This window comes from Engystomops pustulosus, chromosome 7, assembly GCF_040894005.1.
Source record: "Engystomops pustulosus chromosome 7, aEngPut4.maternal, whole genome shotgun sequence".
Classification (NCBI taxonomy): domain Eukaryota; kingdom Metazoa; phylum Chordata; class Amphibia; order Anura; family Leptodactylidae; genus Engystomops; species Engystomops pustulosus.
In genome coordinates this window covers 67436328-67459269 of record NC_092417.1, presented here as the reverse complement: position 1 = coordinate 67459269, position 22942 = coordinate 67436328, and the positions used below count along the sequence as shown (strand labels likewise).

General features: G+C 39.4%; 1 protein-coding gene across 1 annotated transcript in view; it reads left to right on the top strand.

The window, feature by feature from the left end:
• Positions 1-22612, top strand: part of C7H14orf132 (chromosome 7 C14orf132 homolog) — a 36328-nt gene extending 13716 nt beyond the window's left edge. Inside the window, exon 2 of the mRNA XM_072116253.1 lies at positions 18803-22612. Coding sequence (XP_071972354.1) covers positions 18803-19027 — 225 coding nt within the window. The 3' untranslated portion in view covers positions 19028-22612. The remainder of the gene's footprint in view (positions 1-18802) is intronic.
• Positions 22613-22942: the final 330 nt, after the last annotated feature.

Sequence of the window (22942 nt, the reverse complement as noted above, 5' to 3'; positions counted from 1 at the left end):
AACGCCACGTGTGACTGTACCCTTAGGCCAGAAGGATGTGTCCATGTCAGTGCATAAATCCAGGACAAAGTATTGGACTCCTTTCATAATGACGATATATGTAATATGAACACAGTTTGACGCTGCTGTTCTGTGGGGATGCAGTTTGCCCGATGCAAAATTTTCCCCTATATGGTAAATAGTTTCTTCTATGGAACAATTCTTTAAATATATAAGCTTTCTCTACCATATGCCATGTTTGCATAAAAAATACTAACTGCTATAGTGCATTGGACAATGTAGTTGTATTGTATCATTGTGTCCATATGCATGAGGCCTAAAATTCGACATTCAATATATCAATTTTAAGTAGGTGGGCCCCCAGAATAAGTTTCACTGGTGGGCCCTAGGCCCCCCAGTCCGACCCTGGATGTCACTGTAGCTAATCAGCCCTCCATAATTTTGCTCTCCATACTGCCTTATCCCAATCGAAAACCATCGCATAGCTTGCTGAGCCACCTCCTGGTTGCTGCCAGGACGACTATTCCCAGGCTCTGGAAGAGCACTAGAACTCTCTCTGTCTCTGCCGGGTTTGAAGAATTAGTATATATTCAGCGGATTGAGGAGTTGAATGCCGATATTCATAATACAGTCTATCAATATTACGATTGCTTATCCCCTTGGCTGAACTACTGTGGGTCTCCGGATTACAACTCCTTGCATTGAAATGCAACTATACTCTGTTTTCCCCTTCCACTCTTTCCTTTGACCCTCCTCTGACATCACACTGTGCTACTGTGCATTGTTATCTAGGATTTTTTTTAATGAGCACATATAACTTACGGGTAGTAACACCCTGTATGGCATGTATTCTACTTTTGTTTCAATAAAAATTCTTGAATGTTAAAAAAAAAAAATGTGTTCAAAGAAGGAAGTATACTATAGTATACCAGAATCTGCTAATGCATGGTATATGTATAATAGCACAGCAGAGCAGCCCCCAATATTTATAATTTTACCACTTTATTCTGAATGGAGGACACACATAATCCAGACAATGATCTCCAGAAGTTGTAAAATAAAAATATTTTCCAGTAACCTATGTTTGACAAAGGGGAATAAATGTCCTCTAAATTCAACAACATCATCATCATCCCTCGGCCACTAATTTACGACCTTTCCTGATGCTGAGCTTTTTGATGTCTCACTCTATATGCATCACATTACAGGCCAGAGCGGGGGCTTGCCAACAAGATACAAATTGATGGGAATTCAGACTGTCAGCTTTTCATCACGCAATTAAATGAACAGTGTATGAATTATCCAAATGGAAAAGTAAATGTTCTGTAGTGTTTTAAAGGGTTTTATGTGTTTTTATTATTTTGCAATATATCAAGATATCTCCTTGCTCTCAGAAAATTCAATCATTCTTTTTAAACCCAAGGGCTGTACAATGGAATCTATCATAAAATTAGTTAAACTTTTGTCCTGTACCCCCCATTGTATATTGTCCACTCTGGTCCCCAAATATAATGTCCCCTAACCAACCAACTAATAATTCCCCTTCCAGTAGTCCCTTACTTATAATGCCACTGTCACAGTCTATGGGGAATAGTCCCTTAGGACTAAGTAAGTGGACTCCCTGGACCACCGCGAGAGATAACAACCTTAGCCACACCCGGGAGCGGAGTCTAAGTGAACTCCTGGTCTTCGCCAGAGCCCGCCGCAAAGCGGAATGGTCTTGCTGCGGCGGGGAGTCACCAGGTCGCTCTGCGGGTGCGACTAGGCCCACGGTGGCAGCCAAGGTAGGGACATGGGGACCACGGGAAGGCAGGCAAGCAGGACAACGGGAAGGCAGGCAGGACCACGGGAAGGCGGGCACGCAGGACCACGGGAGGGCAGGCAGGCAGGACCACGGGAAGGCAGGCAGCCACAGGATTGCAGGACCGCCACAGGATTGCAGGACCGCCACAGGATTGCAGGACCGCCACAGGAATGCAGGACCACCACAGGAATGCAGGACCACCACAGGAATGCAGGACCGCCACAGGAATGCAAGACCGCCACAGGATAACACAGAACAAGGGAACACAGGAGACCAGGAACACCACCGAACACGGGAATCACAGAAGCGTCTGGAAACGCTCGGGAACACGGAGGGCTTTCTCTTCAGTAACAGGACATGAAGAATGACCTGAAGATCTGGCAGGGGATGCTGGGAGCCGCCAGGCTATATAGCCGAACCAGAAATGCCTGGAAGATGTCTGTGCGCGCCCCCTCTAGTGGCAGGAGCACGCAACTGCATGGAAGAAGCATGCGGCCTACAAGCTGGGAACAAGAGTGCAGGCCAGAGCCAGTAGAGGTAAGTGAGAGCTGGGGGAGCAGGGACCGCGGCAGCAGGCACGGGTACACCCTCAATCTGTACCGAGTATCGCGGGTGTAACCGTGACAGCCCCCTTTTTGCCTCCGTTTGTGCAGCCTTAATTAAAATGCCTCCATTTCTATTGTTCCCATTTATAATGCCACCCCTTTTACGTAGCTCTCCCTGGGTTACAATGACGCCTCCCCCAATAAATTGTGACCTCATTATTTCGTTTTGCTGTAAAAAAGTATCATACACACCTCTACTTGTCCCTCACAGAAGTCCTCTCCTCTCCTGCTGTGTGCAGGTCTGGAGCTGGCAGGTTTGATGAAAACATCACATCACACCTCGTGGCCTGGAGCCGCACACATGGGAAGCTGAAGGCAGATAGAGTGGAAGCCTGGGACTAACACACTGAATCTGGGAAGGTTGGGAGGAATGCACTTATGGAATAACATGCAAGCTAAAATCATGGCAAACCAAAAACAAGGCAGGTCAGATGAAACCAAGGCAAGTCACAAGTGTCTTAGGAAAGATATTCAAATCTGAATGCAGATACAAGAGTCAGAAATGAAAATGGATAAAAAAAAAAGTATAGGATCAGGAAAGAACATAGACAGCAGAACAAATTATAGCAGGAATAATGAACCTATGCTCAGACAGCTTCCTGTGGGAGATGCTGCTTTATAACGCCCACAATTACAACAAATAGCAAGGCTTTTAGCTTGTACCCTAATAATAATAAATAATATTTATATAGCGCCATCGAATTCCATAGTGCTTTACAAATTCAACAAACCCAGTCATGAGAGTAGACTCCACAGTCAGGAGAACAATGCAGAGAACAGGTACTGTAATGTCTATAAAGGGGTCAGTTTTCACCAGGATTATTGCCCGAACACTGGTATATCCTGGGCCTTCACATGACGATGGTCACAGGAAATACTAGTTTTAAGGATCATTACAAGAGTAGTTACAAGAATCTCGCAGAGTCTCAGACTTTGACTTGATGGTTGCAATTGATCTTTCAGAGAGGGTATAAGCTTGGCAGTTACGCATCTTTGCAGAAGCAAATAGATTGGCATAATAAAACGCAGTCTTTTTCCAGACAACTCAACTCAGTGTATGCTTGTAGCATCAGCACATAGTGTAACGCTAGCTCATCAATGACATATGAGGGGAGCAGGCAGGTCACTCCTTATAGACGCACAGGGCTGGTGCTCTCACTAGTCACCATCAGTCTCTCAGTGATGTCTTGGTCTTCCAGTCTTTAGTCTCAGGGCTTCGTTACTCTACCCTAGCTTTCCAGAGTTAGGCTACATTCACACGAACGTATGGGGGACGTATACACGGCTGACGTATATACGGCCAATATACGTCCCCCATATACTTCTTTGGGCTCACGGCCCTATAGGGAAGCTGTACAGTGCAGCACACGTGTGGCACCGTACCGCTCCATAGCCCGTAGAAAGAATCCTATCCTTCTACGGAATACGGCGCCATGTGCTGTATATTCCTATTTCTAAGTTCTGTTTCAGGTGCAGATTCCATCCCTCTGTCCTGTGTCACCCCTTACTGTTTTTTAAGGCATTATTTCTCTTCCTTTTGCTAGATTCCCCTGGGGTCATGCCCACATTTACAAGTGATACTCAATACAAGTGGAGGGGAATACTGACACTATAAACCAGGTTTCATCACTCTTACAAGTATATTACACATATAGCTGGAAGTTGCAGTAAGTATTTGTAGTGTGGGGTATATCCCTTCCACAAGAGAAGATTCACAGTTTGGCTTTGGATTGAGACTCAACCATTTGTTTTATGAAATCAAATTTCACTTACCCCTCCTCATTAAAATACCAGAGAGCTCTGAACACTGATTTAATGGAATGTGAAAAGATCCTTTGAGCATTTATACATAATTCAGAACGTTTCCCACTCACACAATCTCTCATTTGAAATCATATTCTGACATCACATCTCCTCCGCAAACACAGAATATAGTGAGTGAAAGCAAACACTAGAACATTTTTACTCATAGATATTATACATAAAAGATTCACCATATACCAAATATTGTAAAACTAGTCTTAGTTAAACAAAATGCTACTTCTTGTACATGGGGAAGTTATAGTTATTTTGTAGTACATAGGGGCAGTATTACTGTAGTTATATTCTTGTACATATGGGGCAGTATTATTGTAGTTATATTCTTGTACATAGGGAGCACTATTATAGTAGTTATTTTCTAGTACATAGGGGGAAGTATTATAGTAGTTATAATCTTGTACATAAGAGCAGTGTTATTGTAGTTATATTCTTGTACATAGGGGGCAGTATTATAGTAGCTATATTCTTGTACATAAGAGCATTATTATATCAGTTATATGCTTGTACATAGGAGGCAGTATTATAGTAGATATATTCTTGTACATAGGAGGCAGTATTATAGTAGTTATATTCTTGCACATAGGTGGCAGTATTATAATAGTTATCGTAACAAAACTAAAAAGTCGGAAACAGCTCACCCACAGACGACAGTGAAGATCTCATGTGAACGTCCTCCAAAACCGGGTGCACGGTAACCCCTTGAGCGCTGGTCCGGTATTCCAGGGCAAGTCAGGCTTGAAATTGAGGGACAGGAGAGAGGGGAGGGAAACCAGCACAATTCAACTTCACAACTTCAGTTAAAACAAACAATACCTGTATGACTAAGGACTGATATGTTGAAGTCCGAAACGCGTTACCGTTGCTGTCTTTTGTCTTATTATTTTTGTCTTTTTTTGTATCTATGTATTCCCCTTTGGATATGCGTGTTTTTTAAACAAAGAATATATTTTTGGATGAAGTTTTAACTGAAGTTGTGGAGTTCCATTGTGCTGGTTTCCCTCCCCTCTCTCCTGTTCCTCAATTATAATAGTTATATTCTTGTATGTAGGAGCATTATTATATCAGTTATATTCTAGTACATAGATGGCAGTATTATAGTAGTTATATTCTTGTACATAGGAGGAAGTATTATAGTAGTTATATTCTTGTACATAGGAGCAGTATTATAATAGTTATATTCTTGTATGTAGGAGGCTATTTTTATTAGTAAAAGCAAAGAAAATAAAATAATACATTCTCATTAAAATAAACCATTATTTAACAAAAATAATAATCAGAATAATAATCAGAAAAATAAATTTATTGTAAATAACTTAAATGTCCATCATTTAAGAAAGAAACATAATTACATTATTCATGTTTCATTAGTCTCTAGACATATGTTCCGCCATAACTTTTTATTCTCACCCTTTTACAAAACCTCTATGAATCAGATCCACCTAAGCTTGGACATGATGAGGGTGACTGCGGTCCTAGGCTGGAAGGACTCACTGTGTACAGAGACTCACAGGTGTGCCAATGGCAATACTTTATGATGGTTATAATTGGGTACATGATCCCCATGTTAATGCCAGTTACCTGTGATGCTACCTCATAGATAATACCTGGTTATCTAAGTGATTGCCATCTTGGAATTTTCAGCCTGCAGCCATATTTTTCACCTCCTGCCATATTTGCCTCCCTCCCTGGCACTCGATAATGAAGTGCCCCATAGTTTCTTCTTGTTGACATTCTAATGGGCACATACGGTCTGTGAGACTCAAGAAATTAAATTGCCCCTGACAAAAAGCTTCCTGTGCAGGGATAACCAAGCAATATCAAAGAAGGAAGCCTTGGTCCATTGAGGAACCTCAGACTTTCCTGAAGGCTGGCTGTCATGCTGTCCCTCAGAGCAGGCTGTAATGAATAAAAGGTCCTACAGACAGGTCCTTCCTGGTCTCATTCTCCAGATAGGTAATGTCTATCATCCACTTCTTTAAAGCACCATAGATCACCAAAGACCATACTCCAGATACTGGGGGAGGTAGTCGATCGTCCCCTTTGCAAGACTGCCGACTTGCACCCAAGACTGCAGAAATCAATATATCCAGTCCCTGAATCTACTTACCTACAGGAGACTATTATTTGAGTCCAAGTCACCAAAACTGACTTTTAGAAACATGGAGTAAAAAAAGACCCTTGAATTTAACATAACCAGTCTACCCTCTTCCAAAAGTTGGAAGAACAGGCTAAAGAGCCTAGCGGAGACATTTTCTGGCAAAAGAAAGACAATTAAGACATACAGAGAAACAGGGACCAGGTAAGATTTCAGTAGAGCAACCCTATCTATATAGGTAAGCCTCCTGTTCTTCCATCACTGAACCTTTGCATTTCCGGTTTTCAACTTCTCTTCCCAATTAAGCTTGGCATTACCTTTGCTCCCAAAAGTAACCCAAAGGATTTTTTATTATGGGTGGAGACCTTGTCAAATTGTGACTAAACAAAACCAGTATCGGAATTTAAAGTCTTGATTTAAAGATTTGAATTTAAATTTTAATTGATTTGATTTGAATTTAAAGAGCTTGATTCTTCTCAAAGTTGACCAGTGAACCGTAGGTCTCCAAGTAACTGCTGATGGCTGCAGATAACATCTCCACCTCCTGAGGTTTGGATATCACCACAGTCACATCATCTGCATAGGCAACTACCTTCAAATGCAAGCAATAGGGGCCCTGCATCCTCTGAAAATCCCACCACTGCAGTGATTGCAGAAACAACTCTATCCAAAAGTGTCACCCTGAGAACCATTGATGAGGGAAAAGCTCTTCGCCTCTCTATACAAAGTACTTAGTCAATCTATAAAGTGGCCCATAGATAATGTTGGTCAACCCTGTCAAAGGCTTTAGTCCTCAACAACTCACGGCCACACTGACAGGCTGCCAACAGTACCAGGAACCAGCAAAATCACCTAGAAAACAGTTATTTTGCCAAAATCTTCTTGTCAACATTTCAAACGGTGATTGTCCTCTAATTTTTGATGTCAGTAGGCTCCTTACCTTTTGACAGCAGAACAAGGGAGAAAACTTTCATGGATGGAGGCATCAGGTGGTTTTCTAGACAGTTGGTATAAACATCCACCAGGATCTGGCTAAAAGGTCTCTAAATGTACTATAAAATTAACATGTTATTCCTTTAGAACCTTGTGCCTTATAAGTGCCATAACTTATCAATGGCCTCTTTAATCTCCTTCTCCTTTATTTCTGCTGTCAAAGGAGAAAAATCTCTAGTGTCAAGGCCTGGAGTTGCCTCCAAATGGAGAGCTATTTTCTCTTTATCCAAAAATCTTTTTATGCAATAATTCAGCATAGTAGGATCTCACCACCCCCATGATACCCTCCCGAGATTCCTCCAAAACAACCTGGGAGTCAGCGAGACCTGTGAACAATTTCTTAGCCACACGTTCCTTGCACTTCTCATAAGGATCAGGGGCTCATAAAGTCCCAAAATCCCACTCAACAACCAAGTACATGTATTAACTGTACCGATACTGCTTTATTTAAGACTTCAGTCAATCAAATACAAGGGCTACAATTCTTTATGCACAGCTTTAGATGCCGGCTGTACTTACCCTTACTTTCTTAACTGACAGTCTCTATAAGAGGGACGCAGAGAGGGAGTCCTGCCTCTGGAACTGGTCCTGAAAAAGGGAGTGGATACAACTCTGGACATAGAGATCATCTAGGATGCTGGAGTTAAGTCTCCATAGCCCCCAACCAATATTAGATCGTTTAGTGGCTCCTAGGTAAAACAACAAGGCCGGATCGTCAGACTATATGACGACCTTCTCGCCAATTCTACTTGCATTCTCTGAGAGACTTGATTGCCATATCAATTCTGCTGTTCCTGTTATCACAGCAGTAGGTGTATTTAGATTTTCTACCGTCCAGGGTAAATACCTCACATAGATCGGCCAGTGATATGATCTTGAGTTACCCTGGAGTCTCTGACCACTGCTCTGCCCAAGGACCTGTCACCTGATGTCATGGTAACATTAAAGTCATCTGTCATTATCACAGAGATAGTGGTAAATAAATATTGTTTCACCTCACTGAACAGCTGGATTCTCTCGGTCACTGTCTGTGGTCCATAGATCATAGTATTATAGGTAGGGAAGGGATTGGATGAGGAAGGGATTTAGGGGAAACAATTCTATTTAATATAACCGTCAATGTTATATAAGTGTAAAAAGGCATTTAGACTTTTCCTGAAGCTCTCTGCTGTCACTGCAGTGACCAGCGCCTGAGGCAGGCTATTCGACAGATTGTCAGCTCTCATAGTGAAAAAGCCCTGTCACCTCTGGTGATTAAACCTTGTTTTCTCCAGACAGAGACATTGCCCACTTGTCTTTTGATTTGATCTGGAACAACTTTATATATTCATATAAATTAATCATGTCCACTCTTAGTCATCTATTCTCCAGACTAAATAAATCCAGTTTTTTTAATCTTGCCTCATAACCAAGACCCTCCATACCCCTTATCATTTTTGTGGCTCTTCGTTGGACCCTCTCCAGCTCCAGGGCATCCTTTTTATGGACTGGTAGTCATAATTGGATGGCATATTCCAGGTGAGGTTGAACCAATGCCTTGTACAGTGGTAATATTACATCCCTTTCCCGAGAGTCCATACCATTTTTTATACATGACAAGATCTTGCTGGCCTTGGAGGCAGCTGATTGACATTGCATGCTGTTATTTAATTTATGATCTACTAGTACACCCAGGTCTTCTCAACAAGGGTCTCTCCCAGATTTACTTCCTCAAGGAAATATGTTTCTTGTGAATAATTAGCCCCCAGAGGCATAACCTTACATTTATCCACATTGAATCTAATTTGCCAAGTGGATGACCAAACACTCAGTTTGTCCAAGTCACCCTGCAGCCTATGAACATCCTCCAGTTATATTCTTGTACACAATGAGTGGTGTTATAGTAGTTATATAGTTATACATAGGAACAGTATTATGTTAGTCACTATATTCTTGTACATAGAGGGCAGGAATATAATAGTTAGATTTGTACATAGGGGCAGTTTTAGAGTAGATTTAGTCATGTATATAGGGAGCCGTATTATAGTAGTTATATTCTTGTACACAGTAAGCGGTATTATAGTATTTATATTCTTGTACATAGGGGGCAGTATTAAAGCAGTTATATTCCTGTACATAGGGGGCAGTATTATAGTAGTTATATTCTTGTACATAGGGGCAGTATTATAGTAGTTATATTCTTGTACACAGTGAGCGGTATTATAGTAGTTGTATGGTTATACATAGGAACAGTATTATAGTAGTTTCTATATTCTTGTACATAAGTGCAGTATTATGGTAGTTATTTTCATGTACATAGAAGCAAGTATTATAATACTTTAATTTTTGTACTTAGGTGGAAATATTAAAGTAGTAAGATTAATGCATGTTCTATCTAGACATATCTACCAGCACAGGAGGAGAAGATTAAAACAATTGGCCTCTGTTTGTTAGATTTCTCCCTCCATTTTGTAGGCTATTGTAATATATATATATGTAAAATCCATATAAATATGAATGAATAAAATAGATTTATCCTCTTTTTTTATACAAATTTGGAAATTAATAATCTGAATATATTGGATACAGAAAGACAACAGAATATTCTGCACTAAACAATAGAATCACCAAATAATACCAGCCTAGGATTCAATTTGAATAATCTCTAGCTGATGAAAGGATGGGGTACAGGCATCATTAAACTGTGAGATTGGGATATGAGACTCCAGCTGGAATGCTCCACTTACATTAAAAATAAGCTCAGCTAATTATGGGGGAGGGGACGCAATGTACGGTTATTATTGTACTTTACTGATGGAAATGATTTATGAGTATAATCTCTGCCTGGAAAAGGCAAAGCAAGAGGCGAATGCTCTGGCTTCCCATGTAACAGCACAGAGAGGTGCAGTGAATGGGTTCAGCGTGGGTGGTGGGGGATGGGTAAATGTTTGTGCTATTATGTTCCACAGTGTGAAACTGAGAAATGATTTTGAGACAACTATACCATATAGAAGCACCATTTAACAATATACAGGTGGACCCCTACTTAAGAACACCCGACTTACAGATGACTCCTAGTTACAAACGGACCTCTGGAAGTAGGTACTTTACTGTACTTTAGCCTTATGCTACAATAAACAGCTGTAACAGTTATCAAAAGTGTCTGCAATTAAACTTTATTGTTAATCCTGGTTCTTATGACAATTCAATATTTTTAAATTCCGATTGTCACAGAGACCATTTGGCTGTGGTTGCAATTATAAAACATACAGTTCCGTCTTACATACATATTCAACTTAAGAACAAACTGTAATAACTTTTCAAAATATTTTTTACCTGTTGTAGAGAATTAGCCATCAATGCCCTTCCGGATTTTATTAAAAACAGGTATCTCAAGGTTATAAACACCCTACAGGCAACTTAGATGGTTACTCTTTGACTCTTGGCTAGAAACGCTCAGCCTGAATAGTTCAATTCCCTTTCCTAGTTGGTAGCAGGACCTTTAGGAACTTTTTTCAATACAGTAGCCTTTTGCCCTGGGTGAAAACCATAAAGGGGATCCATTTTGATTCCTCTCTTATTACCTCTCTTCTATGTATGTCCAAAGTTTCACAGGGAGCTGGAGTTCCACTTCCCATTGGTGCACATTGATACTACAAGGGTTCTACAACAAACAGGTGTTCATTGTAACCAGGAGTCATCAGGTCTGGCAGTGGTCTTAAATTCTCTTGTTAAAGGGGTTGTACAAGACATATAAAAACATCTAAAAATATGTGTCGCGGGGGAGATATTTAAAAAATTAAACATGTACTCACCCCTGTGGTCCCTCCCAGTATCCCATGCCGTGGTCTCTCCGTGCCGTACCCCTGATTATTTACAGGAGCAGGGAAGCAATGCTCAGATCAGCTTCCGGCATGTTGAGGCGGACGGCATGCCCACCCATCCCCTGTCCCAGTGCTTTACATAGGGAATTGCTTAGAACACTCACACTCGATCTTCTCATTCTGGAACACCGAACACAGAAGTTCGTACACAGATGTAGTAGATGAACCCAGTGAAAGACCAATTGTTGGACCTATCCTATGGGTCATTAATATCTTAAAATGGAAACCCTCTATGAAAAATGAAATCATAGTTTTTCCATATGTATAATACTTTTATCTTTAAAACTCTATAACCACCTCCCCTACCCCAACAGAATATTCTCAGATTTTTTTTTTATAAAGCAGCAATTTATCGAAATTAATTTCCTTCAGCAAAAAGAGAAAACAAAGTTTTGGGGTCATGGATTTTGCTGTCATTTACATGATTTATTTCGTCTGTCAAAGGTTAGAAGCTGTTAGCAGAGAGATGAAATATTCATAGTATCTGGCGGTAAGATGGATATTAACACATGAGACAGAAGCAGTAAACATTTCATGGCGTACTAGAAGAGACTCATTTTAACCCCTTAAGGACGGAGGGTTTTCCGGCTCATTTCTCGCTCTCCAACTTCAAAAATCCATAACTTTTTCATTTTTCCGTGTACAGACCTGTGTGAGGGCTTATTTTGTGCGTAACAAATTTTACTTTCCCGTAATGTTATTTATTTTAACATGCCGTGTACTGCGAAGCTGAAAAAAAATTCCAAATGTGGAAAAATTGAAAAAAAACCGCACGTGCGTCACGTTCTTGTGGGCTCAGTTTTTACGACTTTCACTCTTCGCTCCAAATAACACGCCTACTTTATTCTTTGGTTCGGTGCGATCGCGGTGATACCAAATTTATATAGGTTTTATTGTGTTTTAATACATTTTCAAAAATTAAACGAATGTGTACAAAAAAGAAAAAAAATTTTTTGCCATCTTCTGACGCTAATAACTTTTTCATACTTTGGCGCACGGAAATGTGTGAGGGGTCATTTTTTGCGAAATGAGGCGACGTTTTCATTGCTACCATTTTGAGGTCTGTGCGATATTTTGATCATTTTTTATTTCATTTTTTATGTTATGTAAAAAGGTGTAAAAGTCGCATTTCGGACATTTGGGCGCCATTTCCCGCCTCGGAGGTCACCGCCGGCCGTAACCGTTTTTATATTTTGATAGATCGGGCATTTTGGGACGCGGCGATACCTAATATGTCTGTGATTTTTACTGTTTGTTATGTTTTATATCCGTTCTAGGGAAAGGGGGGTGATTTGAACTTTTAATATTTTATTAATTTTTTTTATTTTTTAAACTTTTTTTTTTCTTTTTTTTTTCACTATTTTTTAGACCATCTAGGGTACAATAACCCTAGATGATCAGATCGCTCCTACCATATACTGCAATACTACAGTATTGCAATATATGGCGTTTTTGCAGGTCTTACATTACAATGAGCCACTGGCTCATTGTAACGAACCTGCATAAACCATGTAGCCTCGTGTCAAGAGAAGACCCGAGGCTACCATGGTAACCGATCGCCGCCCCCCGATGACGTTCGGGGGCGTGGCGATCGAAAAAAAGATGGCGGCGCCCGCGCGCCGCCGTCTTTTAAACGCCGCCCGCGACTTTGCGGGCGGCGTTTAGATGGTTAATAGCCGCGATCGGTGCAAGCACCGACCGCGGTTATTAGCGGTGGGGGTTTTGTGCAAAATGCAAAAACCCCCACCTCTGTATGAAGAGGACTCAGCCCGTGAGCCCTCTTCATACTTCCCTTATACCTCTGCGCCGTAGAGCTACGGCGCAGAGCGTTAAGGGGTTAATGTAGTCCGAAAATATTCACCATCAACAAAAATAACAACTTCTTTTGATTTCTTGCAATTGTTGTCATACACTGATAATTTTCAAACTGAGCCAACTTTAAAAGGCAATGCCAGGTACTTATTTGCACATTTAGGGGGGAATTTATTAAGAATGGCATTTCCAACACCAGTCTTTTAACATCAAAATCAAGCATGATAAACCTGGGATACTTCCTCATAGATCAAGGCACTGACTGTGGTAATCTATAATAATACATTTTATTTATATAGTGCCATCATATTCTGTAGCGCTTTACAAATCATAGGGGACATATAGAAACATAATACTACATTACAGATTACAAACAGTCATATGGAACAATAGGAGTGAGGGCCCTGCTCACAAGAGCTTATAGGCTACGAGGATGAGGGGGTGGCAGAGATATAAGAGCTTGTATAATGGTCCAGCCTTAAAAAGAATAAAATAATTTAATAAATAAAAATGCTGCTTGAACCAGCCATCAGTCGCCATCTTATATACAAAGTCTAAAGCCTGGAGCTTGTAATCTATCGGGTGTTTGCTGGATAACAGAAGGGAGGAGGACACAGGATGGGTCAGGACAGAAAGATTAGAATTTTTTTGCAGTTAGCGAGTGTGATAGGCGTGCTTAAAGAGATGGGTTTTATGAGCATGTTTGAAGCTTTGGAGGTTGGGTATTGGTATGATAATCTTGGGAAGGGAATTCCAGAGAATTGGTGCCGCTCAGGAGAAGTCCTAGAGACGTGCGTGAGACGTTCAAACTAAGGTAGAGATTGATCTAACATCACAGGCAGATCAAATAGTATGAGTTTGGCGATAGACTGATATAAGAGAAGAGAGATAAGGAGGTGCAGCATTATACAGAGCTTTATTATTTAAACTGTAAACAGAAGGAGACAGGCAACCAGTGAAGTGACTGACACAAACTGGAGGCATCCGTGTAGTGTTTGGTCTGAAAGACAAGCATGGTGGCTGCATTAAGAAAATATTGGAGAGTGGAAGACCAATTAGTAGGGAGTTACAGTTGTTTAGTCAAGAGAGAATCAGAGCAACAATTAGCATTTTAGAGGTTTCATTTGTAAGAAATTGGTGGATTCTGGAGATATTTCTGAGATGAATATGGCAAGAGATTTAATATGCGGTGCAAAGGTGAGGTTGGGGTCCAGCACAACCCCAAGACAGCGGGCCTGCTGCCTCTGTGTTATAGTGATCCCACAGACCGAGATGGAGAGGTCAGGATTGGGTCGGTTTGTAGATGGTGGAAAGACAAGAAGTTCAGTCTTAGAAAGATTAAGTTTCAAGAAGAGAGAGGACATGATGTTAGAGATGGCAGAGAGACAATCACTAGTGTTTTGAATTAAGGCAGAGGTGATGCAACATACAGAAGTACATAACTGGGTATCACTAGCATAAAGATGATACTAGAAACCAAATTATCTGGAGAGATCCAGAAAAGGATATGCTGAAAGTGTGGTTAGAGAGATAGGAAGAAAACCGAGACAATACACTATCCGATAGACCAATCAGGCCAATAGACCGAAGAAGGAGAAGGAGCTGGTGGTCCACAGTATCAAATGCTGCCAAGAGATCCAGAAGAAGGAGGAGAGAATGTTGGTCTTTGGATTAAGCAGTGAGGAGATCATTGAAGATTTTAGAGAGAGCTTGAAAGGGATGAAAAGTGCATGAAAGATATATTAGAAACTGGTCAGTAGTTAGTAGCACTGGATGGGTCCAGGAAAGGTTTCTTTAGTAATTGGGTAACAACGGCATGCTTGAAAGATGAGGGAACGACACCAGAAGAGAGAGAGAGAGAGAGGTTGAAGATTTTAGTGAGGTGAGAAGTGACTGCTGGGGAGAGAGACTGTATGAGATGTGAGGGGATGGGGTCACTGATGCGAGTTTGGAAACAGAGGAAAGGAGCCTGGACACTTCTTCCTCTGTGTCTGGCTCAAAGGAAGAGAGGAAGGTAATTAATGGAATAAGTGGATTGACAAATAATTTCCTGGTGAATGCAATCAATTATATCTTTAAAGTAGGTGGCCTGATCTTCAGCCTCAAAGCATGTGACGAGTGGCTGCACCTTTGGTGTTATTAATAAGTAAAGAGTATCAAAGAGCTTTTTGGAATTGTTTGAGAGAGAGGATATCATATTGGATTAGTCAAATAGACATGTTTAGCAAGGTAAAGGGCTGCATTATAGGATCTGAGCACAAATTTACACATATAAAGTCTGCAGATGTGCCTGATTTTCTCCATGGATATTGTCCATGTGCCAAGGTTGCCTGCATCTGTGTTGAAAATTTTGAATAGATATTGGTGCCATCTCATCTAGGGCACTTCTGGCAGTATAATTAAAGTGGTTAGTAGTCAGGTTTGGACAGGTGAAGGAGGAGATGTGGACAGTGATTGGTTTCTTATATACTACAGCCACATGAAGAGATAATGGGCGGAAAAGTTTGAGGGTTTGGAACTCAAAAGATGGGAAAGTGAGATAGGGGACAGGAGGAATAACTTAGAAAGTGCATCATGGAGAGAGTCTATTATCAGGTCTGGATCAGTGGGAAAAGTGTAAGCCGCCATAAGACAAAGCATTCTTATAGTTGTTATCCATGGCCTCCTTCCTTCTAAAATAAACTATTAAAATTATTCTAATGATCCAGAAAAGCTATGGGCATATTACAGAAGGGCTCTGAGTCCGGGATTCAAAGTCTGTTGTCATATAGCAGCACATCCCATTCTCACTCTCTGCTTCTTCTTAGCTTCTATATTTACTTCCAGTGCATAGAAATATGTCCATGGACAGGCAGATGCACAAGCCATTAGTATCACAGAGACTAATAAGATCAGTAATGTTCACCTTCAATTCCATCACCGATCTCCATGAACTGGAAGTAAAAACAGAAGCTTTCTATATCAGGACAGCAAGCAGAGATGTAGAAAACCAGAAAGTAAAGTGAAAAAAATTGTATAACTATTTAATCAATTATTTGTTGAAAGTGCTCAGGGTGAACTGATTTAACTTTTCAAGTGATTTTACTACTACCTCATATACTGCCTCATATGTACAATAATATAACTACTGATAATGATATTACCTACAAACAAGAATATAACTACTGTAACTAATATAACTAATACTGTACCCTTGGGAAAATAATCTTACTTCCAGTTTTCTACAGTATTATATTAGAACTATTAAAATACTGTACCCTACATACAAGAATATAACTACTATAATACAGAAACTACTTATACTGCTCCCTAGCTACAAGAATATATCAAAGTCTATTTAGTATCCCCTAGAAGAGTGGGCTCTAACTTTATTCTCCAGCTGTTATAAACTAAAAGTCTCTAAAGTTATACTGCATTAAGTGAGGAGCCACATGCTTGAGACCACTGACCTAGAACACAGTGGGGCACATTTACTTACCCGGTCCTGTCACGATTCCCGATCCGGAATGTCCGACGAGGATGAAGTCAGGCACGATTCACTAAGATTCACCCGAATCTGGATCATTTTAATCTCAGACAATTAGGAGAATTATGTATTCTAAATCCGGGTGAAAGCTTTGAATATCTAGGACTAAGGATTAACCCGAGGGTCATGGACTTTGTTGATCTGAATCTGGCACCACTAATAGGAAAAATTAAAAATAAAATTAGAATCTGGAATAGACTGCCACTCTCAAGAGCGGACAGGATAGCTTTAGCTAAGATGGTTCTTTTACCGCAAATATTATATGTTTTGACAAATAGCCCTTGTTGGATCAAGGACAAGTGGTTCAAACTTCTACGAAAGATATTTAATGACTTAATTTGGGGGAGATCGAGGGTTCGATTAAAACTGGAGTTTTTATGTAAGAATAAAGATAGGGGTGGGGTTTCCTTCCCATCCCCATTTCACTACTTTGTTTCATCTCAATTACAATTTATAGGAGAAAATAGAAAGTCAAGAATTTTTAGGGAATTACCAGATAGAACTGAATACACTGGGGATAATATATTTTCACTCTTGGAATCAGGTATATTAAAGAAAAAGGTTAATAATTTACCAATTATGGAATTGCTTCATAACACTTGGAAATGGTTCAAGGTTACTTTCGGAATTCAGGGTTCAACTGTATTTTCACCAATATGGCACAATGAGCACGTAGTAGAATTAAAAAAAATAGTGGATTCACAATTTTGGGAAAAAAGAGGGGTAAGATATATATATGTGATTTATTTTATGAGGGTCTATTAATACCTTTCGAAAATTTGCTACAAATTTATCATCTAAAAGAACATGATTATTTCAGATTCATGCAAGTAAAGCATGCAGTAAGAGCAGAAACAAATAAGGAATATCTAAAAGTTGAGTCCTGCCCCTTAATGACCTCGATTTTTACGTTGGACAAAGCACCTAAAAATATGTCCAGAATATATAAAAGGGTTATGGAAGAAATAGAAAAGACACTAATACACCCCAGTCAAAAGAAATGGGCCAAGGTGTGTGGATCACTGGGGGATGAACAATGGCCTATCATTTACAGAAATGTAAAATATGTTTCTAAGAACTGGAATCATAGAGTGATCCAACTAAATATCTTGTATAGACTATATTACTCCCCAGATATGTTGTATAAAACCAAAATTAGGGAAGACTCGAGGTGTACTTGGTGTCAAGAGGAGGGGGCCGACATCTTTCATATCCTATGGAACTGTACTAGGGCCAGACAACTTTGGATTGAGGTATATGAGTACATATTCACTAGATTGAAGATTAATTTAATTTTCGATGTCTTGGTGGCCATCCTGGGTCTTGTTCCCCCCCTGGGGATTTCATGGGGAAAAATCCAACTAATTCATAAATTATTATTTAACGGGAGGTTAGTTCTTGTTAGTCACTGGAAGGGGAAAAAAACCTTGAATATCACAGACTGGCTTAATTCAGTCGAAACAATGAAGCAGTATGAAACAACCCCCATGGGATATAGCGATACTACAAGAGGAAATCTAAACAATAGAATAGAATCCAACTGTTGGCTGGAATGGGTCACAAGGTAGATACACCTACGCAAGTGGTGCGATGGCCCCTTATTGGAGTCGGAGGCATAGTTTGAGATATCTATATTGGTTTGTTTTTTTGTTTTTTTTTTCCACCGCTGCCAGGGTAGGGAGGGGGGAATGGGGGAGGGGAGGGTAAAGAAATGAAAGGGAAGAAAAAAGAGAAGAGGGAAGAAGGGAGGGAGAGAAAAGGAAGAAAAAAAAGAAAAAGAAAAAGAAGGAAATAAGTCTCTTGAAAATTGATTATATGATGTATTTGGTGTGGCGTTCCTCTTCTTCCCATGTATGGATGCAATATATGTATTTTAAATTTTGTATATTATATGTAGTCTGGTAATAAAAGAATTTAAAAAAAAAAAAAAAAGATTCACCCGAATCCTGCATGTGTTGCTTCCCTGATGAGATCCGCCGGAGTTCAGCATCTTCTTCCTGGTGTATGTGAGTGCATTGTCTTGCGACACAATTAGAATTTCCCGAGCTTAGTCCGAATCAGTGGGGTTGTCCAACGCCCCCGATTTATGTCTCATTAAAGTCGGCGCAAAATCCGACCGCGTGTGCCAAAAACCCCTGTTAAATGCGGAGCAAATCGGAAATAGTCAGGAAACCCGACGGAAATGTGGTGTGCGGACCCTTTGTAAATGTGCCCCAGTATATTGTGTATGCTTATATCTCAAACGTTATGCTTTTCTAATCACATTTCTATTTACCTCCACAGCTCCCTGTCATGGGAGGAGCATTTATGGACTCTCCGAATGATGAATTTGGAACTGAATATTCCTTATTCAACTCATCTGCTAATGTCCATGCTGCCTCATCTGCCCAGAGTCCCCCAGAAGAGCCTCCACGATCCTCAAATGATGCTATATTGTTATGGATTGCCATTATAGCCACCATTGGAAATATTGTGGTGGTTGGAGTGGTCTACGCTTTTACTTTTTAAGAAGGCTGGAACTGCGGCCAAATGTGCTTCAAGGCGCCTACAGTATTTTTTATTGATGCTCCTACCATGTTCATAATTTACATCCTGCCAGACTGAAGAAGAAAAGATCATGAAACATTTAACAAAAAGAAACAATGTTTCACTGTACAAGAGAAATAAGTTAGTGCTACGCTGTCACATAGGCCATATAGCCTGGGCCTTAACTACAGCAAAGGAGACTTCCCTCGCCATATTAGATTGCTGGACTCTTCTTTGTTGTTTTCTCTTTATGTGATATTGTGAACTAGTCCATATATACCAATTAATTTTCCCATGTGGATGTTATGAGCCCATGGGTTAGAAACCCATGGAATGAAAAAATGGATCAGTTTTGTCCCATCCATTTTCCACGTGTGTGATGTATAACATCTCCATAGGAACAACTGCATTCCTAAATTCCATGTTGTTCTACAGTAACACAAGGGTTGGACATTCTAATTAGTCTGGGGAACAATAATTACAAAACTAATTTCTTATTTTAAAATCTCAAAGGAATTTTAATTAAGTGAATTTCCATCTGTAGAAAACATGTGTCATGGTCTAATTAACTAATTATCTGGCTGTAGCGAACATGACAACAAAAAGACTGAATAATGCTGTGTAATCCTTGTTACTTAGGGTGATTGTCAAGTCAGGTAGCACCGCTCAGGGGTCCAGCATCTGTCGAGGTCTCCATTCTGCCCTATACATATGATGGGTTCTCGTAATAGAGTCCCATGTGGTACAATCAGAGAAATGGGATGTAGTTATCTTTTGATAATGTGTCTCAATATATGATGTTACAGCGCAAGAGTGGTGATGTCATTAATACTAGCCTCATATTATTTCAATGTGCAAAAACAATGATGTTCACTCAAACACCAAATTACTTTGATGCAAAGCCAATTTGTATAAATAAGGGCTTTCCTTTTTCTGGATATTTTATATGACAAATATATATATCTCCCACAGAAGGTTTATGGGACCTTTGCATTATAAGCTTATTAAAAGGTGTTTTTATAGAATGCAAAAAAGGATTTTAAGACACAACTATAATATCGGGAAACTGGAAAAAAGTGATCTGCGAGGTTGCTATCCTGAATTAATTACAAAAAATAGTAATTTCTACTTTTTTAAAAATTGTTGTTATTATTTGTTGTAAAATCAAGAAATATTTCTGATTTTAGAGTCAAGCTTGATGACCAAAGTTTGATATGGGAAGTATAGAATTTTAATAAATTATTGATTGATCAATAATTGATCAATAATTAGAATTAAAGGAAACCTACCATGAGGACTGTACTATCAGAAGTAGATCTGATGGTAGATTCCTCCTGCCTGCCTCTGCCCTAATCTGTAATTTGATAATCCTGGACCCAAGTAGCCTCTGCAGTTAATTTACGTATTACTAAAATTAGGTTACTACTTAGGGTAGGTTCCAGGATTATTAAATTACAGAGGGCAGAGGCAGGAGGAATCTACCATCAGATCTACTTCTGTAGGTGGATTCCTCATGGTAGGTTTCCTTTAAGACCTCTATCACGCAGGACTAATCGGTACAGTTTTGTGATAGTCCCTAGTTCAGGTCACTTATGGTCTTGAATTTAAGTTGATAATGTTGATATATTCTATACCATAGTATTGTCTCCTGGTCATAACCATGTAGGGCATGTGCCCATGTGCTTATTGTAGAGTGGAAGGCCAAAAAGCCATATATGAGGGCAATAGTATAATATTTAACACATTGTCAATCAGACCCCTATCAGAGATTTTAGTCTGAAGCTTCAGTTTTACCCATTAATGTGGCCCTTATATCCATATTGAAGAAGACAGGTAAAGGCTAAGATAATTTTAGGCTTTCTTTATTAGAGGAAAAACTACTGTCAAAATCAAGGGATACTTCCACATAGATCCAGGCACAGTGACGGAGGTAATCTTCCCAAATTTCTTGGCCTCTTTCCTTATAATATCAACTTTTAACATTATGCTAATGATCCAAAGGATGTTACCCCTCCATACTGCTGCTGCTTTATAAATAAGGCCTGGTATAGTATACTTGCCAATGTGAATTTATAGGCCTAGGAGACCTTGACCAATCCTCATTATCAAAGGCAACAAATCATTGTACCGTTCTTATTTTTCCAGAGCAAGGTAAGAGATGAAATCTGCTCCCTGGTAGGTCTATGTGCAACATTATAATAAAAAGGGCATTTTACATATATAATCCCATTAATAAAAGAGAAAAATGTGTTATACCAGCTATAAGATTTTTGGGATATTAATCAATAAGGCACAACATTTATATTTCAATTAAATTACATTAAGAAATGGAAAGAAATTACAGAAAAATGTAGAAAAATGTATTTTTGTTACTGAATATTTTTGGGGGAAATTAGTTTTACTTTCCCAATGTTTTTATGAAGGCAACACCTTTTCACAGGCCTTAACCTGTGAATCCAAAACCAAAAACATTTTTGGCAGTTCATTCTCATGGGAGATGACAGTGGGTCCATCCAATGGGTTGTGTTTTGTGGCTGCATTATCACAGTAATGGCAGGGGGTCACCTCCTGCAAGAAAAGCCAGAGGTGAACCCTTATCATACATTCATTTGCTGTGAGCTCAAAATCTACAGCACAGTTCAATTTCCATTCCAGGTTTTAGTTGTAAATCAGGTTTGCTAATATCTCTTTACTTTTCTGTACAGTGCGGTACATAACATAAGCAAATGTTATTTATTCCCATTGTGAATGTACCATAATATTATACTACACCTATACAATAGACGTTGGTTTCACTTTAAAAAGTCTTAAAGGGACGGGCCTTTCAAGTGTGAACATAATAACTGAGGTATTACAAGAAAGTAGCCAAAAAAAACAAAGAAAAAATGAAGAATAACTAATACCAATAAAAATATATAAATGGGTAAGAGCTGCTACACATGTAATACTTAGAGACACTGTATTTGTATTAGGGTTCAGGGTATATTCCCGGGGTGTAGTGTAAAGCTATTTCCATCGATTTACAACTAAAAGGATTTATCATCATCAAAGTTGCAGCATAAAAATATTGTGGGGGAAGATGTACCGATCTATCTATGGTAGAATACTAGAGTACTTAGCATCTGAAATGCTGTGCGTCACATTTATTTAGGGTTTAGGTCATATTTAGGATTCAATACTGTGGTGCGGCAAACCAGACTAACTAATAGGAGGTGCAAAGTACAACTCTCCAGTCTTACACAGCACGTAGTGGAGTTTGCAATGTTTTTGATAAATGTGGACCAGTGATTAATCCGGCGCAGCAGAGAACTGTCTATAATAATGATCGACACATTAATACATCTTCCCCTACTTTCTTCTCTTTGGGAAACTGCAATACAATTGTCCTTATAATTGTATGGACAAGCAACATCTCCAAGTCATCAAGACACTATAAAGCATTTTTGGAGTTAATGTATGTTATGTGATTTCTTTTTATTCTTATGTACTGTTAACTCTGAAATTTTTACTGTATTTTCGTGTAAATGTATATAATCTAGTAAAAGAAAATAAAGAGTTTAATAACAATGTATATGGTCATTTATTTGGTAATAAAGGTCATTGCTTGCACTTAGGTTTTTTTTTAACCTTTTAGGAATTCTTTGGTTCAAGAAGCTTAATGGAATCGGATACACTGCATGTTTCCTCCTAGAATTCCCTTTATTAGTTTTAACCAAGCTTTATTCTAGATGGAGGAAATCTTTCAGCACTGTCAAGGGGGGTTATAAGCTCTTCACAGCCTTTTTTTGCACCTCAGGCAGGCCACACTTGTGATATTGTCTAATAAATCATATGACAAACTGGATTCATAGGAATTTAATATTAGGTGAAGTTCTCCTTTAAATGTCATCTGTGATA